General features: G+C 39.7%; 1 protein-coding gene across 1 annotated transcript in view; it reads left to right on the top strand.

The window, feature by feature from the left end:
• Fibp (acidic fibroblast growth factor intracellular-binding protein) overlaps positions 1 to 25831 on the top strand; it is a 156791-nt gene that overhangs the window by 83340 nt on the left and 47620 nt on the right. Inside the window, exon 5 of the mRNA XM_090376340.1 lies at positions 12422 to 12555. Within this exon, the coding sequence (XP_090232466.1) occupies positions 12422 to 12555 (134 nt within the window). The remainder of the gene's footprint in view (positions 1 to 12421; positions 12556 to 25831) is intronic.

Here is a 25831-nt window from a genome sequence, read left to right as displayed (position 1 = left end):
CAGGAAACGTCATTGGGTGGAGCGTCCCGGATGCTTGGACCACCTCTGACCACCAGACAGTTACCTTCCAACTCACCAGATCCATCACAAGGCAGCCTATAGCAAAACAGATACTGCATCAATACACCCTGAACAAAGCTAACTGGGACATTTTGTGAGAGATGCTGACCACCCTTGCAAATCAACAGCAAACAGACTCTGAAGCCACTGAACATCCAGGTCAACTGATCACGACTGCCTGCGACATAGTAATGAGAAGATGACCAGTCCCCAGGAGCGGTGCTCTGGGGGACTCAGGAACTGCAAGGACAGTGACGGATGGTCCAAGCTGCCCGAAAAGCTTTTCAGAGGGTGCAAAGATCTTGGCTTGCACAAAAAGGCAGAGCACTGTGACAGCGACAGAATGGTCAGGAATGAATACGTTGCCCTAATTAGGTCAAGCAAGCAAGGTCATGGGAATACCTAGTTGCAACTACTGGTAATGCTGACCTCGGGGGGGGGGGGTAGTATACAAGATCACCACCACCAATAAACTTGGGGGGGGGGGTGACAACTGCTACCAAAACTCTACAAGGTACCGTGACCACTTCCTGGAAGCAGTCAATAAACAACATTCTGGATTGTGACCTTTCCACCACCTGCATTGGCAAACTCATCAGAACAACTACAGATTTGTCAGGATAATGAATCTTACCAAACCCAACAACAAGAGTCACCATTTACAATTGAAGAACTCAATGCTGTGCCTGCCCACGTTAAAGGCAAGAAGTGCCCAGATCCTGACCTTTTACAGCCGGAAATAGTCAAAAAGATTGTGGAGTTTGCCTTTGCCCCACAACTGCTTCTTTGCCTCTATAACTGCTGCCTAAAAGAAGGAATCTTCCTTGCCAAATGGTAAACTGCCAATATCAAACTGATTATCAAAAATTCCACTAAACCACCAGAGCTGCCAAATTCATATAGATCAATTGCTCTTCTCTCTGTCCTAAGTAAATTATACAAACGTCTGCTCCATGGAAGAATACAGAAGCATTATGACATTGCAAACATAGCTTCACCAAATCAGTATGGGTTCAGAATGGAGTGCTCCACAGTTGATGCCCTACAAAATTAATTTCTCAGGCGGAAGCCTCAGACAAGACGTACTTCTTTGTGATTGCTGTCAACTTTGCCAGGGCATTCAACTCCTTATGGTGGCTGAGCATCCTATGCTGACTCCAGAAGGCAAACCTGCCCAACAGCCTCTACCATACCATCAGAAGCTATTTGTTAAACAGAAAAATAACCTTCAATGCATCATATCAAAGCATCACATGGCAGGTCTTTTGGGGCTGCCCCCAAGGTTCGGTTGTGGGTCCACTACTGTGGAATCTCTTGATGGATGACTTCTGGCTATTGACCTGGGGGGGGGGGCCTGTTTGCAGGCTTTCACCGATGACCTTGCTCTCACAGTTGCTGCTAACTCTAGGGCGCAGCTGGAGACCCTGGCTGACTGTTTCCTCCGAATTCTGAAGGACTGGGTGACACTCCATCTGAGGATCTCCTTGACTAAGACCAACTCCATCTTTCTCAAAGGGACCCTGAGCTTTACTAGACCAACTCAAATTAAAATAGAAAATATTATAATCAAACACTCCAGGTAACTCAAGTATTTGGGAGTGGTCCTCGACTCCAAATTCTTCTTTTAACTGCACTTACAGTAAATTCGAAAGAAGATTGGGAATTATACTGCTTTAATAGCCAGTGTCTCCTGGAGGGACTGGGGTCTTAAGAAGTGCACTGTCACTTTTCTACAAAGCCACTTTCATCCCGGCCATCTCCTATTCCTCGGGTATCTGGTTCGCTAAGGTGACCACAGTAGTGAACAAAAGGATCCTAGACTCCACCCAGAGAGCCATATGTCTCACCATCACAAAAACAAAGCAGGCCTGTTTTTCAAATATCTCCATCCAAGGAAGAAATATTGGAACAGCATGAGAATGACTCTATCCAACAAGTAGAAGAGACTGACCAGCCCTGCAAACCTACCTTTCAAGCACACATTGATACAGATGCTTCATATCCCAGTGTCCTTAAGAATGGTACTAAGGGCTACAATGAACCACCACCGGAGACAACCCAACCAATAGAGGCCAATTTACCTGGAATCATCTTCGATATGTCCACCCTCTCAGACGGATCCATTATGGATCAAGTTTACGCCCTCAGGTCAGAGATAGAAACATTAATGGCCAAATTGGATAATCAAAATCACCACTACTCTCAGAGGAGAAATAATTCAAATCTGGGGTAAGATGGAGCTCGTTTTACTAAATTCCCACATTGAAAATGAGAAGGTTCAGGCCAAGTTAGAGGCCTATCAAGTAGAGCGGAAATCTAAAAAGCAACAGCACTTATGCTGATGGGCTGAGGAATTTAAAACCCAGTTCATGCAACATAAATAGGGCACCAGTAACAAGAAAGAAGACTCTCATAAAGGAACCACACTTGGTTGTTCTCAGGCCCACACACACAGAATCTACAAAAATCAGTGTACCAGAATTGACCACAGACTTCCAGAATAATAGGATCAAATCAATTAGAAGAGGACCCTCCATTATTGTCTTTGACATTGACAAAGATCTCACCCCAACTCAGTTGCAGGACGAGCTATACGGAAGAAATATCCAGAGAATACTCCCAGACGTCAACCTGGAGGAAATTATCACCAAAAAGTACCATACAAAGTCCAGGAATGGAAACAGTGTAAACTGGATTTTTGAAATTGCCCCTATTGCTTGGCAAACAGTCATTCACCAAGACAGAGTTTTCATAAACTGGGGCAGCCACTGCTTCAGGGAGCACGTGGCTCTACCCAACTGCTTTAAATGCTGCAGATTTGGGCACACCACCCACACCTGCACCCAGGCTATTGCTATTTGTGGCCATTGTGCTGGAAAGGGCCACGAGTATAATACATGCCCCAATAAAGAAAAACTGCCCATCTGTACAAATTGCAAGGGACAGAAGATGCCTCACAAACACTCTATCTGTGACAACAAATGTCCGACATATTTAAAGGCAGAAGAGTTTACACCAATCAAAGACGGATTATGGTCCAACGTCTTAAACCATACAACACCTGCATCCTGAAGATACTCCAAATGAATGCACAATGGGCAAAAGCAGTAGCTGAACAGCTAAGAATAAAAGCAGATGAAGATAACTTTGATATTCTGATCTTACAGGAACCGTACACCTATGCAAATCAGGTCAGGGGGTACCCCACCTCACCTATAAAATTACTCAAGTTGATGAAGAGGCCCCCTGAGCTGCAATAGCAACTAGGAACTCTGACATTACTGTCACCAAAATCCCCCATTTATGCACAGCCTGGCCGGCATGTACCCACATCATCAGCTCCCTGGGAAATTTTTATATAGTCTCATTATACTGCAGGCTGGGGGTGGATATACTTCCATACACGAGGTATCTGGAGATCGTCCTCACAACTCTCCCAAATGAGAAGATCATCATCGGTGCTGATGCCAACTGCAGGTCGCCTGTCTGGTTCAGCACTACTACCGACAGGCATGGCTGTAGGAACAGCCAAAAACTTGAAGATCTTCTGGCAAATTCCCAGCTTACCATTCTAAACAGGCCGAACAACCTTCCCACCTTTGTAATACCCTGTGGGAATCCACAATTGATGTCACATTGGCTACGAGAAATATATCAAACTTCATCGTGGGTTGGGCTGTCCAGGATTCCTGGACCACCTCAGACTACAGGGCCATAACATACCAGATAACAAGATTACTTTTTATTATTTGGAATCTCAATTCCAAGATTCACCCCTGGTGAATCTTGGAGTTGAGATTCCAAAATGGGACATTTTTGTGGAGAAGCTGTACTCCTTAGCCCAGCAGCTGCAAGTTAATAATTACCATCCGACTGATCCTTATGCCTACCAGAGAAAAGTCACAAATATAATTATAGAAGCTAGCAACTGCGCCATTCCTAGGAAGAAATCCATTCCTGGTGCTGTCCTATGGTAGTGCCCAGAACTCCACCGCCTCTGGCAGGAGGTCAACTTCTGAAGAAGAGCCTTCCAACGAGCACAACGGTCCTGGCCAGCTGCAGAGGTGCAGGCCCTCCACCAGCAATACAGAGAGACCAGAAATATATACATGGCTACTATCAGGAAATGCAAGCAAACATCATAGGAACAACTAGTTTCCACAACCGGAAACACCAATCACTGGGGTGTAGTCTATAAAATCACAGCCAACAAACTCCCAAGAGGGGAGGTAATGACAGCAACAATAACCCCTTGAGGTAACATAACAACATCATGGGACAGATCCATCAATAACATATTGGATTCAATTATCCAATCTACTGAAAATGGGGCTGCGTAGCTGCTGGCCACCCGAGTACCCTTGCTAACCACGGTTCACCGGCGACAGCGCCTACAATGGGCACGCGAGGAGGATCAACGTCATATTAGGTAGGTGGTCATAATGTTTTGGCTGATTGGTGTATATCCTCACCTGGTCTGGAATATAGTGAAATATTGTAAAACTCTCCTACAGCACTGGTGATTTGGGCACGCACTACTACTGGGGAGCAGAGGTGACCCACTTTTGTGACTGTAAGGTCAGTATTTTTAACTACTGTTGCTGTAGAAGGGACACCTGAAGTGTATTCTATTATTTTATAGCCTCTTGGGTATCCTTGAACCCTACCCATATGTGTGTAGGGCTCCTGGAGTAACAAGATATCTATATTATTTTCTTCTAATTTGAGTTTGATCAAATCTACAACAGCTCTTGCTCTTTGAGCATTCAACTGGACGAGATTTAGAGCCCTAGTCACATTTATGTTTTCAATCTGGCCCCTTTTTTATAAGTTTTACCATTTTTTTTTATAACAGGGGGATTTATCATCCCTAATACAATGTGCATAGTCAGTCAGCCGTGCTACCTTGCAGGTAGCACATTTTGGCTGCTGAGACGAGAAAAATTCAATGAGGAAAAATTCTACCCCTTCTGCTTTGCACAATCTCTCCAGGGCTGAATTGAGTGCCATTAAAGATTCTGCTCAACCTTAATTAAAGCCTAAACCCAATATTATTTTATGTAAGGCTACAAATTGAGATATGAAGTTTTCTGAGCAGTGCAGACAGACTGCAAGAGTAGCTCATGGTGTCTTGTCAATGATATACAGTAATTTTGCTAGCAGGGATAAGGGGGTGATTGTCCCCTTGTATAAGGCAATGGTCAGGCCACACCTTGAGTACTGCATACAGGTCTACACCTTTTATGAAGAGCTGCTGGAACGAGTATAGAGAAGGGCAATGAGATTGGTGAGTGGAACAAAGGGTTGGTGTTACCAAGAAAGACTTAAGTTCTGCAAATAGCAGCTTTTGGAGACTAGACACCTGTGAGGTGATCTCATTGAGGTGTGTAAGGCCTTGAATGGTTTGAGCAAGCCTAATCACTAATGGGATTCTTCCTTTTGATCAGATTACTCACCTGAGGGAACATTAATTCAAATTGAGGAAAAACAGCTGTAGAATAGATGTGCAGAAATTCGCCTTTAGCCAGCAGGTGGTTTATTGCTGGAACAAACTTTCATCTGCCATTGTGGAAGTTGACAGCTTAAATAAATTCAAGGCTGAACTAGACAAACTTTTGGAGTGAATGGATGGGTGAAACAGGAAGAGTTTGTTCTTTTTTTTTTTTTGGCGGAAGCTGTATAAGCTTGCTTTCTTGCATTGTATGCCTCTGCTAATGCTAAATTATACATTTGGTAGGTTAAAATAAAAACAGTACAGGAAGAAAGGGATTTGGGTGTTATAATACTGGAAGATATGAAGTTTTCTGAGAGCAGTGTAAAGAGTCAGCAAGGAAAGCCCATGGTGTGCTATCAATGATTTATTGAGTGTTATCCTGTAGAGATAGGGATGTCATCATCCCACTCTTTAAAGCAATTGTAAGACCACATTTGGTTACTGTGTTCAAGTATGGAGACCTCATCTCAAAAAAGACATTGAGCTTCTTGATAGGATCCAAAGGTGGGCAACACACATAGTGAGATTCGCAAAGGGGCAACCATATGAGGAAAGACTGATTATATGAGCTGCAGTGCTTGGCAACCAAGTATATAACAAGGACTAATAGATTAACAGTAGCCACTGGCAGAGGTGAAAGTGATTCTTGCACTGCTTCTATTGGAATGAGCAGAAGCCTGGAAAACAAGATGCAGGATATTTCAGAGATTGCTGGGAGCCATTGCGGTACAAGTAAACACATGGGTTGTGTTAGGGTAGCTAAGAAAAAGAACAAATGCATGTATACTTGCGTGTGTACAACATGCTAGGAGTTTGGTAAATAAATCTGATGAATATTGCTCAAAGCATCAAAGGCAGATATTGTTGGGATATCAGAGATGTGGTGTCACACAGATATAAGGAATGCAGAACTGGAATTTGGGGAGTACAACGTCTACAGAAAGAATAGACAGGATAGGAAGGGAGGAGGGGTTATGCTATTAGTTAAGAAACATATAAAATCCAAGGAAGTGAAGCCAGTCGACATCGCTGGACAGTGCAGTGTCGAGTCAGTTTGGTGTGACATAAGAATTGGGAGATCAAAATTCAGAGTAGGAGTGTGCTATAGGCCTAATGACTCTGATGAGTATAATAAGAAACTGTACAGGGAAATAGAAGCACTGCAGTATCATCTAGACAAGACTTCAGTTATAGCTCAGACACAGCATGGTTTTGCTAAGGGGAAGTCTTGCCTGACCAATTTCATTGGATACTATGATGCAGTCACAAAAGAACTGGATGCAGGGAATAACTTTGATATTATATACTTGGATCTTTGAAAGGCTTTTGATACTGTTGCACATGGAAGACTGCTGTGCAAATTGGAGCAGTCTGGCATTGGAAGCAAATTGCTGCTATGGATAAAGGGGTGGTTGAGGGGAGAAGACAGAAAGTGGTAATCAATGGACACTGCTCATCGTGGACTAATGTTATTAGTGGAGTTCCACAGGGTTCAGTGTTGGGTCCATTATTGTTTTCTGTATTTATAAATAATATTGATGATGGTATATCAAGCTTAATGTCCAAGTTTGCAGATGATACAAAGGTTGTCAGGGTTGTTAAGGACACTACTACTGATGCTATGCTGCTGCAACAGGATCTGGAAAGGTTGAGCAGATGGGCTGAGAGGTGGCAAATGTACTTTAACATTGACAAATGTAAAGTACTACATATGGGAAACAGCAACCCCAGGGCAATGTATCAACTCTGTGGTACTACACTGACAGTGGTAGAGAATGAAAAGGACCTGGGGGTAATTGTGCAGGCAGATATGAAGTTCTCTGAGCATTGCAGACGGGCTCATGGTGTCTTATCAATAATATACAGGAATTTTTCTAGCAGGGATAAGGAGGCGATTATTCCCTTGTATAAGGCAATGGTCAGGCCACATCTTGAGTACTGTATACAGGTCTGGAGTCCTCATTTCAAGAAGGTTGTAGAGCTGCTGGAACGAGTACAGAGAAGGGCAACAAGATTAGTGAATGGAACAAAGGGTTGCTCTTACGAAGAAAGGCTCACGTTTTGCAAATTACAGCGTCTGGAGACTAGGCACCAGCGAGGTGATCTGATAGAGGTGTGTAAAGCCTTGAATGGTTTGAGCATGCTCAATGCTAATGGGATTCTGCCTCTTGCTCAGAATAATCACCTGAGAGGGCATAAATTCAAATTGAGGAAAGACAGATGTAGGATAGATGTATGGAAATTTGCCTTTAGCCAGCGGGTAGTTGGTTGGTGGAACAGACTTCCATCCCTTGTTGTGGAAGTTGATAGCGTAATCGATTGCTGGAACAGGTTACCTTCACAGCAAGTTGAGGCTGATAGTTTTAATAAATTCAAAGGTCAACTGGATAGCTGCCTGTGTGAGGAGGGAAGCAAATAATTTGTAATTTGCATTTTCTTATCTCTCATTTTTTTTTTTTTTTTTTTTTTTGGTACAGTGCAGCAAAAGCCTTCTGGTTCTTTGTACTATATGACTGTTACTGTATATCATCAGTTGTTGCTTGCAGCAGACATACCCTGGTTCTAATACATCCTGGTACTAGTTTTCCTGACAATGGACTCTTCCAATAAAAGCAAATCTTGTTGAATCCAATCAGTACGCACTTGATTATTCTGCTCTGACATTTGACTAGTCCAAATTGAAGCGGGGGGGGGGGGGTGCTTTAGACTTGTAGGTCACTAGATACTTCAGTTTCTGACAAGTTTCCGCTCTAGGGCAAGTACCCATTTCTTCAGTGACTTCTAGTAACACACCAAGTTTTAATTTGAGATTGAGGCATTCCTTGCTCAGGAACAAAGAAAAGAATTATCAGTTGAGAAATGGTTACCCGCTAGATTAACCTTCGAATAAATGCTGCATGCCATCAAAAGCAATGAACTTGCTACTCATATGGGAATCACCCATATGAGTAGCAAGTATTCAGTGCAGCTCTTGTAATAACCATTATTAAGAATTAATCTAACAAGTTATTACAGAATTAACCTTTCATAATTTGAATCTTTAAAATATTACAATAGTTATGCACCAAGACTCTATCTACTATAACTTGAAAATTTAAGATTAGAAGATATCAAAAAGAATACAAGTTAGCAGTAATATATTTAGAAAAGGTAATAATTAAATTGAAAATATTACAGGAAATAACCTCACAAAATTAAACATTTAACATTCCAGTAAAAAAAGAAAAGCAAGTTATTTGTCTACTAAACTTAATTTAATCTTTAATCTATTGCTGAGCTCAGTGCCACATCTGCTCTCTGTGACTGTTGTCAACTTCAGTTTACCTGTTCTCAGCAATGGGATGGAACAGTCTTTCATGGTAGCTTCTCCCCAGATGTTAAAAGTAAAGATTTCATTTTTACAATTTATCTGGATAATTTTCCTTTTGGAGAATACATTTCAAGTGATGACAGGTGCCTCCATAGCCAGGTGGGAAGGAGCAGCAGTGCGTAACACACGCTTCTTGATTAGACCGGGGTTCGAGCCCATCACTACCAAATACGGAGAATGCGGAAAGGTCAGGGAATGACCACCGCATATCCCGGAGCAGTATGGCCTTAGTTGCTAATGCTCCTAAAAACCAAATAAATAATAATAATAAGTGATGACATTTGGCCAAACTTCACAAGCAATCATAAGACAACTATACCAAAATAATTAGCATACAGATTATGCATGCCATGTGTGATACCATAAAATGTGGCAAAATACTTATAAATACACTGCTTGACAAAATTAACAGAATATGTAGATAACGTGTTATAACTTGTTCAGCTTGCAATGAAGAGGGACAAAATTTGGTATGGTGATGTACCATAGAATAATGATGAATTGAGGAGACAGCAAGAAACTTTGGACAGGTATAAGAGACATTATAGGGATTGTATAAAAATTATCAAAAAGGTCACATTACAGAAGTAGATACAAGATACAACATTTTCATGGCAGAAGTTTTGATGAGCTCTGTGGTGGTTTGTTATTAATGGGATACAAAGGGCTTCCTTGCATAGAGCCCACTTGAATTGAGCATTCTTAACAGTCCAGTTAGAAACTTTTTCACCTGTGGCTGCAGCAACCTCAAGAGACAGTTGATGTCAGGACATTGTAAGGTTCCATCTTGCTATTAGAGCCAGATAGTGGTCTTTTCTGGTTGATGTAACCTTCAGGCCTTAGGCAGCTCTTCTTGTAATGGTTCATGTCTCCTGAAATGGCTTTTGTAGTACCAAGACAGCAGTGTGACACATTAAGCCAACGTGCCACCTGAACATGCAACTGCCTGGCTTCAAGTTGTCTAGCAGTCCACCATCTCAAAGAATCATTTAAATGACAATGACTCTTGCCTTCCTGAGTACTGGAGATGTGGCTATCCCACTGAGCAGGCCAACAAGCTGGAATGAAGTTATGTGGTCGCAACCCATGTTTTAATAGGCATAAATAATTTGCATAATGTGCAGCTCTGTGCAATGGTAGATAGATTTCTATTGGATACTCGGAATTTCCATGCCAGCATACCTATTATATCAAATATTCACTTATGGTGACACTATTGACAATAAAATATTGTTCTGTTAATTTTATCGAGCAGCATATTTTAAAATTTTGGTTTGACAAGAGGCCCTAATAATATCAAAAAATTAGGCCTGATGCATTTCTATTAAGCTTCCACTTATGGTAATATTCAGTCAAATATTATTTCACATCAGTGTATCATTTAATCAAAGTTAAAGAATCATATTTTGGTTATAACAACTAACAACAACTTATGCATTTATAACATATCTAGACAGTCTAATAATTAATTTTTCTTTAATAATCGCACATGCTAATGTTTTTCTTTGTGCTGGAGTGTAATCAGTTATCAGTTGAATCCTTGCACATGGAAGATTGCCGTACAAATTGGAGAGGTATGGCATTAAGGGTAAGTTGCTACAATGGATAAAGGGATGGTTGAGTGGAAGACAACAGAGAGTGGTAACCAATGGACACTGCTCTTTGTGGACAAATGTTATTAGTGGAGTTCCCCAGGGTTTGGTGTTGGTCCCATTGATGTTTTGTGTATTCATCAATGATATTGATGAAGGTATATCAGGATTAACGTCCAAGTTTGCAGATGATACAAAGGTTGGCAGGGTTGTTAATGACAGTAAAGACAGTATGCTACTCCAACTGGATCTAGATAAGTTGGGCAAATGGGCTGAAAAGTGGCAACTGAAGATTAACATTGACAAATGCAAAGTACTGCATATGGGTAGCAATAACCGAAAAGAAACGCATCAACTGTGTGGTACTACACTCAGGGAAGTGGAAAGTGAAAAAGACCTGGGTGGTAATTGTGCAGTCAAATATGAAGTTCACTGAGCAGTGCAGAGGGACTGCCAGGGCAGGTCATGGAGTCTTGTCAATGATATATAGGAATTTTGCTAGCAGGGACTGGGAGTTGATTATCCCATTATACAAGGCAATGGTTAGGCCACACCTAGAGTACTGTATACAGGTCTGGAGGTCTCATTTTAGGAAGGTTGTAGAATTGCTAGAACGAGTAGAAAGAAGGGCAACAGGATTGGTGAGAGGAATAAAGGGGTGATCTTACCGAGAAAGGCTTAAGTTCTTCAAATTGCAGTGCTCGGAGAGTAGGCTTCTGCAAGGTGATCTGATTGAGGTGTATAAAGCCTTAAATGGGTTGAGCAAGCTGAATGCTGATGGGATTCTTCCTCTTGCTCAGATTAAGAACCTGAGGGGGCACAGATTCAAATTGAGGAAAGACAGTTGTAGAATAGAGTGCAGAAATTTGCTTTTAGCCAGCGGGTAGTTGATTGGTGGAACAGTTTTCCATCTTTTGTTGTGGAAGTTGATAGCCTAAATAAATATAAGGCTGAGCTGGACAGGCATTTGGAACGAATGGAGGGGGTTTTTTGGCTGATGCTGCATAAGCTTGCTTTCTTGCATCATATGCCTCTGCTAATGCAATGCTAAAAATAAATTCAAGAATACTAGTATTTTCCCATGTGGCATCTGTCATCTTGACACAAGAAACAATCAGGAGCACTATAGCCAGTGCAGGTGGGCAGGAGCAGCAGTGTGTAGCACGCGCTTCTTGATTAGACCGGGGTTCGAGCCCGTGACCACCAAATATGGAAAGGTCAGGGAATGACCACTGTATATCTCCCCCCGGAGCAATATGGCCTTAGTTGCTAATGCTCCTAAAAACCAAATAACAAACAAGCAGCTTATGCACCACTAAACTCACACACTAAACACATGCATGCACACACGCTAAACGCGCGTTGCACACACACAAGAAGCAATCAGCTAATTGAACAACAAACATTTTCTTGTTTTTGCCGCTCAGCTGCTGTATGTTCTGTGAAAATCTGCCAGCTTGCCTTTTTAAGGTTATAACTTATTCTTGGGAATGTCATCATAACTAAGTCCTGGTTTGTTTCTGAAAAATTAAAATCCCTTATGATAATGCATTCATGTCTGTTTTTCCCATTCCATTTGTTTGTACAAATTGGCATTGTGTTCCTTATGCTTATTTGGTTTTGTCATTTGTTGACACAAAGAGGTATTCTTACAGGGGTAGATTCTGTAAGGCATGCGTATGCAATAAAGTTTACATGACTTGGCTGTCTTTTTTTGATTTTAGGGGAGTTTCTTATGAATGAGTCATTTGTGACACTTTCATGGTTGCTATGAAATATTTTTCTGATAATTGAAAACTAGTTCACTAAAGTAATCATATTCCTTTTAAACTGTTTGAATCATATTTTGGAGTGGCACTTTTAATCAGATATATACAAACTGAGTTCACTTCTGTTGTTTTCCAGGAAATATGCAGCTGTAGTTTACCTGACTAACAATAGGTTTGAGACTGGAAAGAAAAAACTTCATTATTTAACTTTTGATGATTTTCTTCACTGTGCTAATCAGATGATGATGAATTGGTCTTGCACAAAACCAGGTAATAAATTTTTTTTTAGTTTTTTGAAAACCAAGCTGTTGTATTTCCATTTGTCATGCTACTTAAGAAACACTTGCATAACTAACCAAAATTTGACAACCACCAGAACAATATTTGTTTTTCCATCTTTGACAGAATTAAACTTAATAGTTAATTGTTTTAAGTCCTGCAAAGATGGGGGTCTGATATTAGTACAACCATCAACAAGGACAGAAATTTAACTGATCGTTGTGTACCTAGAGCTGCTTGCAAAAAATAATTCAGAGCTGCTTGCAAAAAATAATTCACAAAATCAATAACATAAGGGAAGAAAAATGCATGGGATGCATGTAAAATTATCAGGCAACACAGAAGACAGTCTTCTGTGTTGCCTATCTGCTGTACAGTAGATATAAACTAGTCTGTTATCAAATCACAAAGGAGTTTAGGTGAGTGAAGGCAGATTACAAGGCACCTTTGGCAAAGGATGCAAAGAAAAACAATATACTTTTTTTACTTATGTAAACACTAGAAAGAAAGAGATGAATCAGATTGGTCCACTTGATATTGAAGGTTTGACTGTTGATGATCCTGCTCAGGTTGCTAACAAACTGAATGAGTATGTTACATCTATGCATTTACATTCACATGTTAGGAATTCTTTAGGGAAGTTATATAGGCAACTAAATGATTTTGTAATAACTGAGAGGAAAGCAAAAGAGAAATTGTTGAAGTTAAACATAAGAAAAGCACCTGGTTAAGACCCTATCCAATAATATAATTTGACAGAGTCCATCCAGTTATATTAAAGGAGGCAGCAAAGGATGTAAGAAAATCCTTAGCCATAATTATGAGAGAATCTTTGGATTCAGGGGATATCTCTGTGGATTGCAGATGTGAAATTGTATCCCCATTTCACAAAAGAGAATCGAGGATCACATGAGTAATTACAGACCTGTTAGCCTAACTTCTATTCTAGGGAAAATATTGGAGTCACTGGTTAAACAAGTAATGCAGGGTCATCTAAACAAGGCTGCAATTATAATTCAGACATAGAATGGTTTGTTAAGGGGAAGTCTTGTCTGACAAATTTTATTGAATACCATGTATGGTCACAAAGGAACTGGATGCAAAAAATAACTTTGATATATACTTGGAGTTCAGGAAAGCTTTTGATAGTGTTGCACATAAGTCTGCTGTACAGATTGGACAGTGTATGTCATTAAGAGAAAGTTGCTGCTATGGACAAAGGGATAGTTGAGTTGGAGAAGAATGAGTGGTAATCAATGGACACTTATTTCTCTTTGTGGACTACTTTGCGGGGAACAGTAACTCCAAAATAACTTATACACTTGGTGGAATTGAACGGAAGTCAGTTGTGGAGGGACTTTGGAGTTACGATATGGTCAGGCATGAATTTCTATGAGAATTGTAGACAGGTTGCAAGGAGGGCTCATGGTGTCCTATCGATAATTTATCACACATTTACTAGTAGAGATAAGGACATCATAATCTCATTATACAAGGTTATTGTCAGACCACACTTGGAATACATTTGCTAGTAGAGATAAGGGTATCATAATCCCGTTATACAAGGCTATTGTTAGACCACATTGGAATACTGTGTTCAAGTATGGAGACCACACACCTAAAGCCATAGAGCTTCTTGAAAGGGTCCAAAGATGGATGACTCACCTGGTGAGTCACCCATCTTTGGACCCTTTCATCGGGAAAAGGACTTCTATATGAGGAAAGACTTTGAATATGTGGGTTGCACAGCTTGGCACCTTAGAGGAGATGTGATTGAGGTGTTTAAGGCTCTGAAAGCAAAAGTAAAATGAATGAGGATGAAATTTTTCATGGTTATAAATGATTCTAGAACTAGGGGCCATAAATTCAAGTTACTGGGGGAAAAGTTTATACTGGATTGCAGAAAGTTTTATTTTAGACAGTGAGTTATAAATTACTGGAATAAGTTATCTATATGGGTGGTAGAGGCTGACAGTTTGGGCAATTCAAAGGTCAGCTGGATAGTTATCTATGGGAGGAGGGAAATGGATAGGTTGTCATTACCTTTTCTTTTATTATTTAATTTTTTTTAATTATTATTTTACTCTTTTTTTCCTTTTTTTTTTTTTTTTTTTTTTTTTTTGTTTGGTGCAGCATAAGCCTTAGGCTTCCTTGCACCATATGGCCATTACTAATACTAATGTTATTAGTGGGATCCCGCAAGGTTCGGTGTTCAGCCCATTGTTATATTCTATATTTATCAATGATATTGATAAGGGCATATCAGTCTTGTGTTCAAGTTTGCAGATGATACAAAGATTGGCATGGTGGTTAATGACAGTAATGATGGTATGCTACTGCAACAGTATCTAGAAAAGTTAGGCAGGCTAAATTGAAGTTTAACATTGTCAAATGCAAAGTACTGCATATGGGTTGATGTAACAGAGTAACATACTGCACAGTTGTGCAATATGTTACTCTGGGTTAATACCATTTTCAGGTTAATACTAACCCACTACTGCTTTTTCACAAGGAGACACTGCTCCTGCCTCCACATGACAGGGCCAGTAATCTTGAAGGGAAAAGTTCTTCCTTCTAGGGTTAAATGGAGCAATCAGAACTTATTTCCCAGAATTCCATTGGGTTCACAGACCAGAATGTAACAGGTAAACATTAGGAGCCTGACTCTGTCTCAATAAAACATCAAAAGACTGATATGCAGAATACTACTACTACTACTACTACTATTAACCAAACTTCTGTTCAGGCAACCGGGGATTCCCGAGATTCCGAAAACTGTTCATCACCTGAGATCAGGGGACTTACTGGTCAAAATTGCCACTGCTTGACACTGAAAATTTACAAAATCTTATGGCATTTGATGGTACATCTGTTACTGTTTTACCAAATGCCTCCTTGAATACATCAAAGGCATCATTACCTAGTGGGACCTGATCATTGTATCAGACAATGAATTTAAGCAAGAATTGCAAGATTAGGGAGTGCTTAATATGAGACGAATCATGACAAAGCAAGGAGGTATGTTAGTTCTCATGTAACGTAATTCTTACTTTGGATAATTCCAGAACACCAATAGTGATCAAGGCAAGCTACCTTAACTGTCATGTCATAGCTTGTAATCTCATTATGTTGTCACAAGTGCCAGAAGTTTGGGCATTCACAAGCTATCCTGCAGGGGAGTAACTACCTGCACCACAAGTGGATCTACTACACATGACCACATTGACTGCAAAGCCATATGTGTGAACTGCAGAGATTTTAATTCTAACAGATCTCTTCAGACACCTCAAGAAGATCCCATTCAGAGAAACCACCTAAGGATGAGTTTAGTATCTTGTGGAGTGTTGTTGTTGTAATTGGCACTCCACAATAGAGGTAGCTCCTCAGAGGAGCTACCTCTATTGGGGCAAATTGTAGAATTGTAGGTGGCCTTGCTCATGGAGGAGTTGCTATACTCATGGCAACCAGACCCCATTTTAGCTTTTGCATCTTACAACCAGCATAGAGGCTGTTGCAATTCAGTGACTGTTAATACAACTCCTGCCTTGTAGTGAGAGTTTTATTAACAGTCTGTTCTATTTATTTGGCACCTGGGACTGCATTGCCTAGAAAGACCGATGGTCTTGTTATGCATTTGCCTCCTCCTTTCTTACTTGGGAATTTTAATGGACTTAACACCCTATGGGATAGTGCTGACATCAGTGGAAGAGGATGAGTCATACAGCATATGCTCACTGACAACGATCTCTCCCTTCTAAAAGTGGGAACAAACATCTTCTTCCACATGCCTACCCATACATTTTTTGCTGTTGATCTTTCTAATTGCTCCCCTTCTCTCCTCCTTTCACTGGGAGTTGGAGGAAAATCCTTATGGTAGGGATCACTTCCCCATGATAACCTGCTTATATTGTGGGAGACTGTGTGTACCTTTTATGTTACTGCGGTAGAAGATTGATCAGACTGACTGGAATGCCTTTCAATATCTGGCAAATTTTTATGTCACTACAATCAGTCAGGAGCCAATCATTGCTGCAATCACATACATCACAGAAAGTATCATCCATGCAGCTGCAATTGCAATTCGAAAAACATTCACCCAGTTTCCATCATCTCCTAAACCGTGGTGGAATTCAAAATGCACAGCAGCAAAAAAAAAAGTACAAAAAACTTGGGGGCTATTCCAATGATATCCCACCACAGCTAATCTCATAGCCTTTAAACATGCATGTGCTAAAGCATATTATATCTGAAGTCAGAGCCAAAAGGAATCCTGGATCCATTTTACTTCTATTACTGAAGCAACCAACTCTAAGGTGGTCTGGGATAAAATCTGGAAAATGAAGAGAAAATACGTAGCAAACACCCCTTCATCGGTCCTGGAATATAATGGATGCACTATTTCAGATTCATCTGCAATAGCCATGCTTTTGGGGAAACAATTTGTAACATCTCAGCAACATTATCTACACCCCTGAGTTTCTGGTGTCAAAGCTGAAAAACAGGCCCTTAATTTTACATTAAAGGGTGTTTACCCATATAATAGGCCATTTACCATATACGAGCTGTAAACAGTTCTTGTGCTTACCAAGGCAGTTGCTGTAGGACCAGATGATATCCATTATGAAATGATTAAACATCTATCATCAAAATCCATGAACCATCTGCTCTTCCTATACAACAGAATTTTCCTTGAAGAGCAATTTGTGGACAGATGGCTTAAGGCAATTATTATTTCTTTTGCTAAACCAGGAAAGATCCTAAATTTCCAAAAAATTACTGTCCTATTGCTCTGACTAGCTATTTTTGCAAAATATTGGAGAGAATGGTCAGTGCTTGTCTTTTGTAGTACTTTGAATCAAATGACCCTATCTCCTGCATTCAGTGTGGCTTCCAAAAAAACAGGTCCATTCTGGATCACTTAATTAGAATCAAAACATCTATTCGAGTTCCTAAAAAGAGAGCACCTGGTATCTTTCTTCTTTGACATGGAAAAAGCGTATGACACAACTTGGAGATTTGGGATTTTAATAGATCTTTATAACCTCTGGCTAAGAGGTTACCTTCCCGTTTTTATTAAACTTTTTACCCCTTTGTTTGTTCCAAGTTCGAGTAGGATCCACCCTCTCTCTCTCTCTCTCTCTCTCTCTCTCTCATTTGAGCCCGTCACCACCAAATACGGATGATGCGGAAAGGTCAGGGAAAGACCACCGCACAACCCGGAGCAATATGGCCTTAGTTGCTAATGCTCCTAAAAACCAAATAACAAACAAACTCTCTCTCACACCAAGTCCTTTTACCAAGTGTAGATTGTACTGCAAGGATGTCATAAATTTTACCCTTTTTGCCATTAAAATAAACTCCATTACCAAACATTTCTCTCCAACTATAAACAGTGTGCTCTGTGTTGATGACTTCAGCATATTTTCTCAATCATGCAACATGAGGGTTATTGAGAGACAACTGCAACAGACCATTGACTGTCTTAACTCCTGGACGATGGTCAATGGTTTCAAGTTCTCACCGGAGAAGACTATTTGCATCCATTTTTGTCAGAAGCATAATATTCACCCTGAACCTGACAAAGCACCATTCTGGTAGTAACAGAGATGAAATTCTTAGGACTCATTTTTGATAAAAAGTTTACATTTTTCTGACACATTCATCAGTTATGCACAAAATGCATGAGAGAGCTGAACATTCTTCTTGCTCTCTCTCCTACTTCTTGTGGTGCAAACCAGTGTATCATGCATTTTTATGGTCAAAATTAGATTATGGATCTCAGCTATATGCATCCATCAGAAATAGTGTACTTTGGTGACTTGACCCCATTCATCATCAAGCAATCCATATTGCTCCTGGTGCTTTCAGAACATCACCCGTCCAAAGTCTGTGTGTTGAAGCAAATGAACCACCTTTTTGCTTTAACAAAAACAGTTGTTGCCACAGTATGCTTTTAGCTGAAGTCTCTGAAGTCTGTGGCTCAAAAAAAGGATGCCCACCCCACGTGCACATCATTTTTGAGCAATGATGGGAAAATCTTTAACACGTGTCAGACTGCCAACCATCCATTCGGTATTCATATCCAAGAGTTTAATTTCATGGTAGACAAGGTTGCTCGATAACCAAAGCAGCCCCTTCTACCCTGGCATGCTGGCCCTGAGTGCAAAGCGAGTGATCATAGCAACATTTTCAGAGTGATTTGAAAACATCTTTTCTCTAAGTGACAGATTATAGAGATTGTTAAAACCCTTCCTTTATAAAGTTATTTAATTTTGACCTTTTCTAAATAAAGAAGTAAACGTCGTACCAAGAAAGGAATGATACCTTTCTTTTGTATATATACATAACTAACTTCTTTAACACATTAACCACTAATCTCTTATCACTTGGTCACTGGTGGCACTGCTCCTGCCTTCATGTGGTGGGGCTGTTAACCTGAGTATAAATTCAGTACTCAGGGAAAAAGGAGCAAACATGGATCCCTTAATATCACAACTGTAGAGCCTAAATGCTCACATGAACTTGAGTCATCTCAAGCAAAAAGAATGATTATTCACCTGATCTGCCTGCTTTCCTAATTTTACACTCCTTGTCTACGAAACCTCTTAGCAGCTTATCTCCATTTTTTGTGCAGAAAAGTATAGAGGCTGTAGCAGGCACTTCAAAAATAGTCAAACAACTTTGCTCAGGAGATCTTATACAAAGTAGAAACAGGCAGCTCCTGAAGCAAATGACCTTTAGAGACCTTCCCATTTCTGTAGTCCCACATAGAACATTAAACACCTCAAAAGGGGTCATTTCAGAATGGGATTTCCTTAATGTTCCCGAGGAAGAAATTGCTGAAGAACTTAAGGCACAATGCATCATCAGTGCCAAAAGAATAATGACCAAAGAGGATAGTGTCCTTACACCCACGAGAAACATTATCCTTACCTTCAATACTTTGAATATCCGACATCAGTTAAAGCTGGCTACCTGTCCTGTAAAATCTAACCATATATTACAAATTCACTTAGATGCTTTGTCAGAAGTATGGTCATTATCAAGCAGCATGTCAAGGTAAGGCCATTTGTCCCATGTGTGGCTCACCAGACCACTCCCAAACTGAGTGTACAGCAGCAACACCAAAATGTCCCAACTGCAGGGTGCTCATCCTGCATATTCTAGAACTTGCGAATCATGGAAAATAGGAAAAAAAATACTGAAATACAAGGTAGAGAAAAATGTATCATACCAAGAAGCATGTAAATGTATATTAAACGTGATGCCTTCCAAATCATATTCCAATGCAGTCAAAAACACTAAAGAGTTTTCAACAGACTTACATTACAATTCCCCCTATATTATCTCTTGCTCAGTGGGCCAGATCCATCCTGATGGATGGTGAGATTCTGACAGCAACAAAGACCAAGAATACATCAAATTCTACTAATACAAAGCCACCCAAGCCACAACAAGATGCTGCCAAGTCAGGAATGCTAACAAAGGAGAAAGAGGCACACTTTACACAGAATAAACCAACCGATTGAACTATGGAAATTGATGAGAAGTCAGATAATGAAGATGCAGTTCTCCTGCTAATTCTGATGACGAGATGGATATTACTCGGCCAGTTTTTCCAAAATGAGAAAAATATAAACAGGATCGAGGGAAAACAAAACGATCAGGCCAATCTTCCTAACCTAAACCCAAGTAAATGCAGAAAATAATTCAATGGAATTGTAGAGGTCTAAGAAGCAGCCTCAATGAATTAAAATATTTAATGCACCTACATGATCCTGCAAGTATTTGTCTACCGGAATCATATTTGTCATGAAATTATACCCTACACCTCTCACGCTATACACTATATAGATGTGACAGATGTTCCGAATCTCTGGCAAGAGGAGGAGTAGCAGTTTTAGTTCATAGTAATGTACCATCCAAACCTATCCAGCTATGCACCAATCTAGAAACAGTAGCCGCGTTCGTATTGTTGTTGGCATTTCTCTCACTCGTCTCTATTTATATTCCACTAGACTTTTCATATTCCACTGCAGAACTTGACAATTTACTAAATCAGCTGCCCCATCCTGTATACTTTCTAGGTGATCTAAATGCGCATCGTTCTTTGTGGGGTTCCCCGAACATAGATCGTAGAGGGAGGATGATCGAAACCGTACTTGATAACCATCACTTAACATTACTGAATATCGGTGTACATACTTATATCAACCTGACTACAGGATCAAGTTCTGCTGTGGACCTCTCCATATGTTCCTCGTCCATTTATCCTAACCTTGATTGGACAGTATTAACTGACCTTCATAAGTTATCACTTTCCTATAATTTGCAAAATACAGATGGATACAAACTATGCCTCCAACCAAAAATTTTCGTGGAATTTTCACCGAGCAAACTGGGAAAAATTTTTTAATACAATCCATTTTGATAGCCATCTGGTCCTTACTGCATCTATTAATAATGCCACTAGGCATATAGTAGAAGAACTACTTGGAGCTGCTGCCAGTGCAATACTGAAATCAAATATTACCAAACAAAGATATAATGGATGGTGGACACGGGATTGCTTCCTTGCCAAAAGAAAACAAAATAAAGCTTGGAATATCTTTCTCCGAAATGCTACAATGGAGAACCTTATAAACTATAAACAACTCAAAGCTGAAGCACACCCATTCATAGGAAAGCAAAACAGGATGTGTGGATTTGATTGATTTCTACCATCTGCAGAAACACTGACCCCAGAATAATCTGGAGAAAGATCCGAATCCTCAGTGGAAAGTATCAACAAACTTTAGCTCCAGTCCTTTCTTGGAAAGGAAGGGATATTTATTCTCCAACTGATATCACACTCTCATATAGGTGCAGCAGTTGTATTCCCTTCGCATGTGGTTTTAAAATCTCTTCCACTTGAGTACAGCATACTTTCTGCAGAATTATATGCCATCCAACTTGCATTAAGTGAAATATGTCAAAAGTCATCACTTTCTGTCCTAATATATTTTTACTCACTCAGTGCTATATCAGCCGTACAGGGTAAACATCATTCTCATCATACTTTGTCATACTAGAAATTGACTCTCTAATCAACTTCTGTAAAAAAAAAAACACTCTAAAACTCTCTGCTGGCTCCCAGGACAATCTAAAATAAAAGGCAATGAAAAAGGAGATAATGCAGCAAAGTCAGCTTCTGAACTGTCAAACAATACAAAGATAGTTCCATACTTTGATTTTAGACCAATTATTATTAGAGAATGTGAAGATGAATGGGCCCAGATATGGAGAAATAAAATCCACAATAAACTGCAGGAAATAAAACCAAATCCACAAACATGGGACTCAAGCATCAGGAAAAGTCGCAGAGAAGAAATAATGCTTGCCAGACTAAGAATTGGCCCATCTTACACATCATCATTTACTAGCTAATAAAAATCCCCCTCTGTTTTTAGTGCCAAGTTCAGCTCACAGTAAAACACATCCTTTTGGTATGCCCATGCTTCAGAAATTCCAGATTCCTTTGCTTCCAGAGTTTATGCAATAATCAGAATCCACTTACCCTTCAACAGATATTAGACAACTCTGAAAATCTAGAAGAACTGTTTAATTTTATTTGGCAGATTCAATTTGGTAAACAAATCTGAAAAAAATTGATTTACATTAAAAAAAAAAAAAACCTGGAAAGACACATCTTGGCCTTTGATGCCCTTGTGTCTTAAAACCCTTAAACAACAACAACAACAACCTGGCATTCTCGAATACCAGCTTGTGACTTCATGCTTAAGAACTCAACGAAGTCTAATACTGTACCTTGTCTTCCTACCTTCAGCTCTATTCACAACACCACGCTGAACATTCTGACTTCTTGTTACTTTACACAGACTGCTTGAAGTCAGTCATGCATGGTATCTGCTGCTATTTTTTTTTCAGATAATATGATATCTCAGTAGATTCCCCTGAATGCAGCATGAACTCTGCAGAGCTACATGCTATAGAGTTAGCTTTGGATCACATAAGAACTTATCAATACGAATGGTTTATTATATACACTGACTCACGGCACCTCCGTAGCCAGGTGGGCAGGAGCAGCAGTGCATAGCACATGCTTCTTGATTAGACCGGGATTCGAGCCCATGACCACCAAATATGGAGGATGTGGAAAGGCCAGGGAATGACCACCGCATATCCCCAGAGCAATATGGCCTTAGTTGCTAATGCTCTGGGGATATGCGGTGGTCATTCCCTGGCCTTTCCACATCCTCCATATTTGGTGGTCATATTGGAATTAGAGGAATTGATTTGGCTGATACTACAGCCAAATCACCAGCCCCGATAATTAATCTTGATCTCTCAGTCCCCTATACAGACTACAGGCAAATAATCCATAATAAGTTACATTTTCAGTGTAAGATTCGTGGCATCAGCAGGTTACAAACAAACTATATCAAATTAAACCTGTGATCCTTATATGGCATTCTAGTCTGTGCAGGAATCATAAAGAGGAAGTTGTTCTTGGTCGGCTCTGCATAGGACACAGTCACCTGACATATTCCCTTTTCTACTAAGGGCTGATGACCCTCCTATATGCGAGCAATGTGACACCTTTTTATCCATTAAACATATATTATCCTATTGTACCAATATTATAAATGCTCCTTTTATTGCCTTTAACCATCTGACTGAGTCTTATACACTCAATCATATTTTATTCAGCAATGACCATGTATCAGCAGTTTTTTTTTACAAGCTATTAATATATACAGGGTGTTTCAGTTAAACGTTTCAGAACTTCTAAGAGGGGTAGGGTAGATCCTGACAACTCGAAATCATATAGCAATGTGGGGTCGGAAATGCTTTCCTGAAGCGGTGTTGTATACAGAAGCACCATAAAGAAAAGAGACCGTAAGTGAGAAATCGTTTTAATAATACATGAAAAGAAGCAAAAAGGTACATGGATTAAAGTAAGTGTTCGAAGTTTCTTCCACGGGCTACAATGCACGCCTCACATCTCCGACGCATGGACATCCGAACATTCTGGAATACTCCAGGCGAATTTCGAATTTCTTCGGCAGCTACTGCGATTCTTGCAACCAGCTCCTCAGCATTGTCAACAGGGGTGTCATAAACTAGCGATTTCATATGACCCCAGAAATAAAAATCAAGACATGATAGGTCGGGTGACCGAGCAGGCCAACGCACGGGACCACCACGTCCGATCCACTGTTGACCAAATGTGACATCCAGGTAGTTACGAACATCTCCGCTATAATGGGCAGGGGCTCCATCGTGTTGGAACCACATTGTCTGTTGCGTCGATGCAGAAATCTGTTCATCTCTCAAAAGTTGTGGCAATACTTGCTGCAGAAAGATCAAGTAGATAGGTCCGGTTAGACGACACGGTAACAGGTAAGGTCCGATGAGGTGATCTCCCATAATACCGGCCCATACATTGACCGAAAATCGAATCTGTGCTGCACGACGTCGTATTGCATGCGGGTTCTCGACCGCCCAGATATGGTCGTTATGCGTGTTGAAAATTCCTTCCCTTGTGAAGGATGCCTCATCGGAAAACAACACTTCAGCAGGAAAAGGGGGATTTGTAGCACATTTTCCAAGGTACCACTGTGCGAAAGCAATACGAGGTGCATAATCCTCCGGTTGCTGTGTCTGGACACGCTGCCTGGAAACTTCGAACACTTACTTTAATCCATGTACCTTTTGCTTCTTTTCATGTATTATTAAAACGATTTCTCACTTACGGTCTCTTTTCTTTATGGTGCTTCTGTGTACAACACCGCTTCAGGAAAGCATTTCCGACCCCACATTGCTATATGATTTCGAGTTGTCAGGATGTACCCTACCCCTCTTAGAATTTCTGAAACGTTTAACTGAAACACCCTGTATATACACACATCTAAAATAGACCATTTAATTTTATTCTTATACTGCATTTTGTTTATGTATATATAATATTTTGATAAGATAAACTTTTTAAAGGTTACCAAAATCTTGATATTTGTTGAAATTTTAATTTTTTCCTGGCGCATTGTAACCCCAGCCGTTTTTGCACCAGTGAATCAATCAAATCAAATTGTTGCCATATCTTATCTGCATTTCCAAATAATTGCAGGCACAGCTTATAATTAAAGGCAGCACCAACAATACCTTACAAGTCAGAGGACAAGGAGGAGGAGATTGCACTTAATCATAAATTATTCAGTTTACAATCAAAGTAAATTTTCATTTAATTTCAGTCAATAAGAGTATGTACTTTATAATTTTAAAAGGTATTATTAAAATGATTAGTATAATAAATTATTTAAAAACGTTCGAATGAACCAGAAGCAGCATGAGCAAAAACAACTTAAATTCATTAGAGCATTTACAGAAAATGCCTTGTTAAAATTTCCGTGAAGAAAAAAGGATGTTTAATATTGAGTGGGAACTAAAACATTTATTAGTCAAACAATGAAATTCTTTGGGCATTGTTGATATTTGTGCAATTTGTGGAGCTGTAATTGGACAAATATGATCTTATGTTATTGTAATGCCATTATAAAACACATAGAAGTACAGTACAAAATATGTATGGTAATCCGATTCTCCACAAGGAACTCCTAAATAAATTTAAGATAATTTATGTCTTTGCAACATAAGGTGGTAGGGACCTTTATTTCAAGGTTAGAAGAAGAATTGTGTATGACAACTCTAAAGACACGTTATGTTATTGGACCGAATCGAAAACCATTTTCAGATGGAGAATATGTTAAGTTATTGCTGCTAGTTGTTGAACTAGAAAATAAACTTAGAAAATTTCCTCTTAGTAATAATACTGTACAATGTAGAATATGTGAACTATGTAAATTTATAGGCACAGAATTGGCTGAATGTGTCAATAAAAGTCCTTTCTTCTGCTTACCTAGATGAAAGCAAGGATTTAACATAAACCAGAAAAATATTTATATGCTATGCTATTTTGATATTGATCAAGATCATTTTTGCAAAAAACTACTGTGCTTAATTTCTCTAAAAGAATGCTTGGATGCCAGAAATATTTACAATGCAGTAAAATAAACTTGAATCTTCTTGGCATTTCAATGAGAAGTCTTTGTGTTGTAACTGCAGAAGGCACTGCTATGATGAAGAGCCAAAGAAGCGGTGTATTGAGCCTTCTTAACAATGACTGTCAAAGTTCTGTATTTTCTCTACATTGTTTTGTCCATCAAGAAGTACTTGTTTGCAAATCTGTTAACAAATCAATGGACAATAT

This window comes from Mastigoproctus giganteus, chromosome 6 (genome assembly GCF_048544385.1).
Source record: "Mastigoproctus giganteus isolate SK-2022 chromosome 6, ASM4854438v1, whole genome shotgun sequence".
Classification (NCBI taxonomy): Eukaryota; Metazoa; Arthropoda; class Arachnida; order Uropygi; family Thelyphonidae; genus Mastigoproctus; species Mastigoproctus giganteus.
This window is presented reverse-complemented; position numbering and strand designations above follow the sequence as displayed.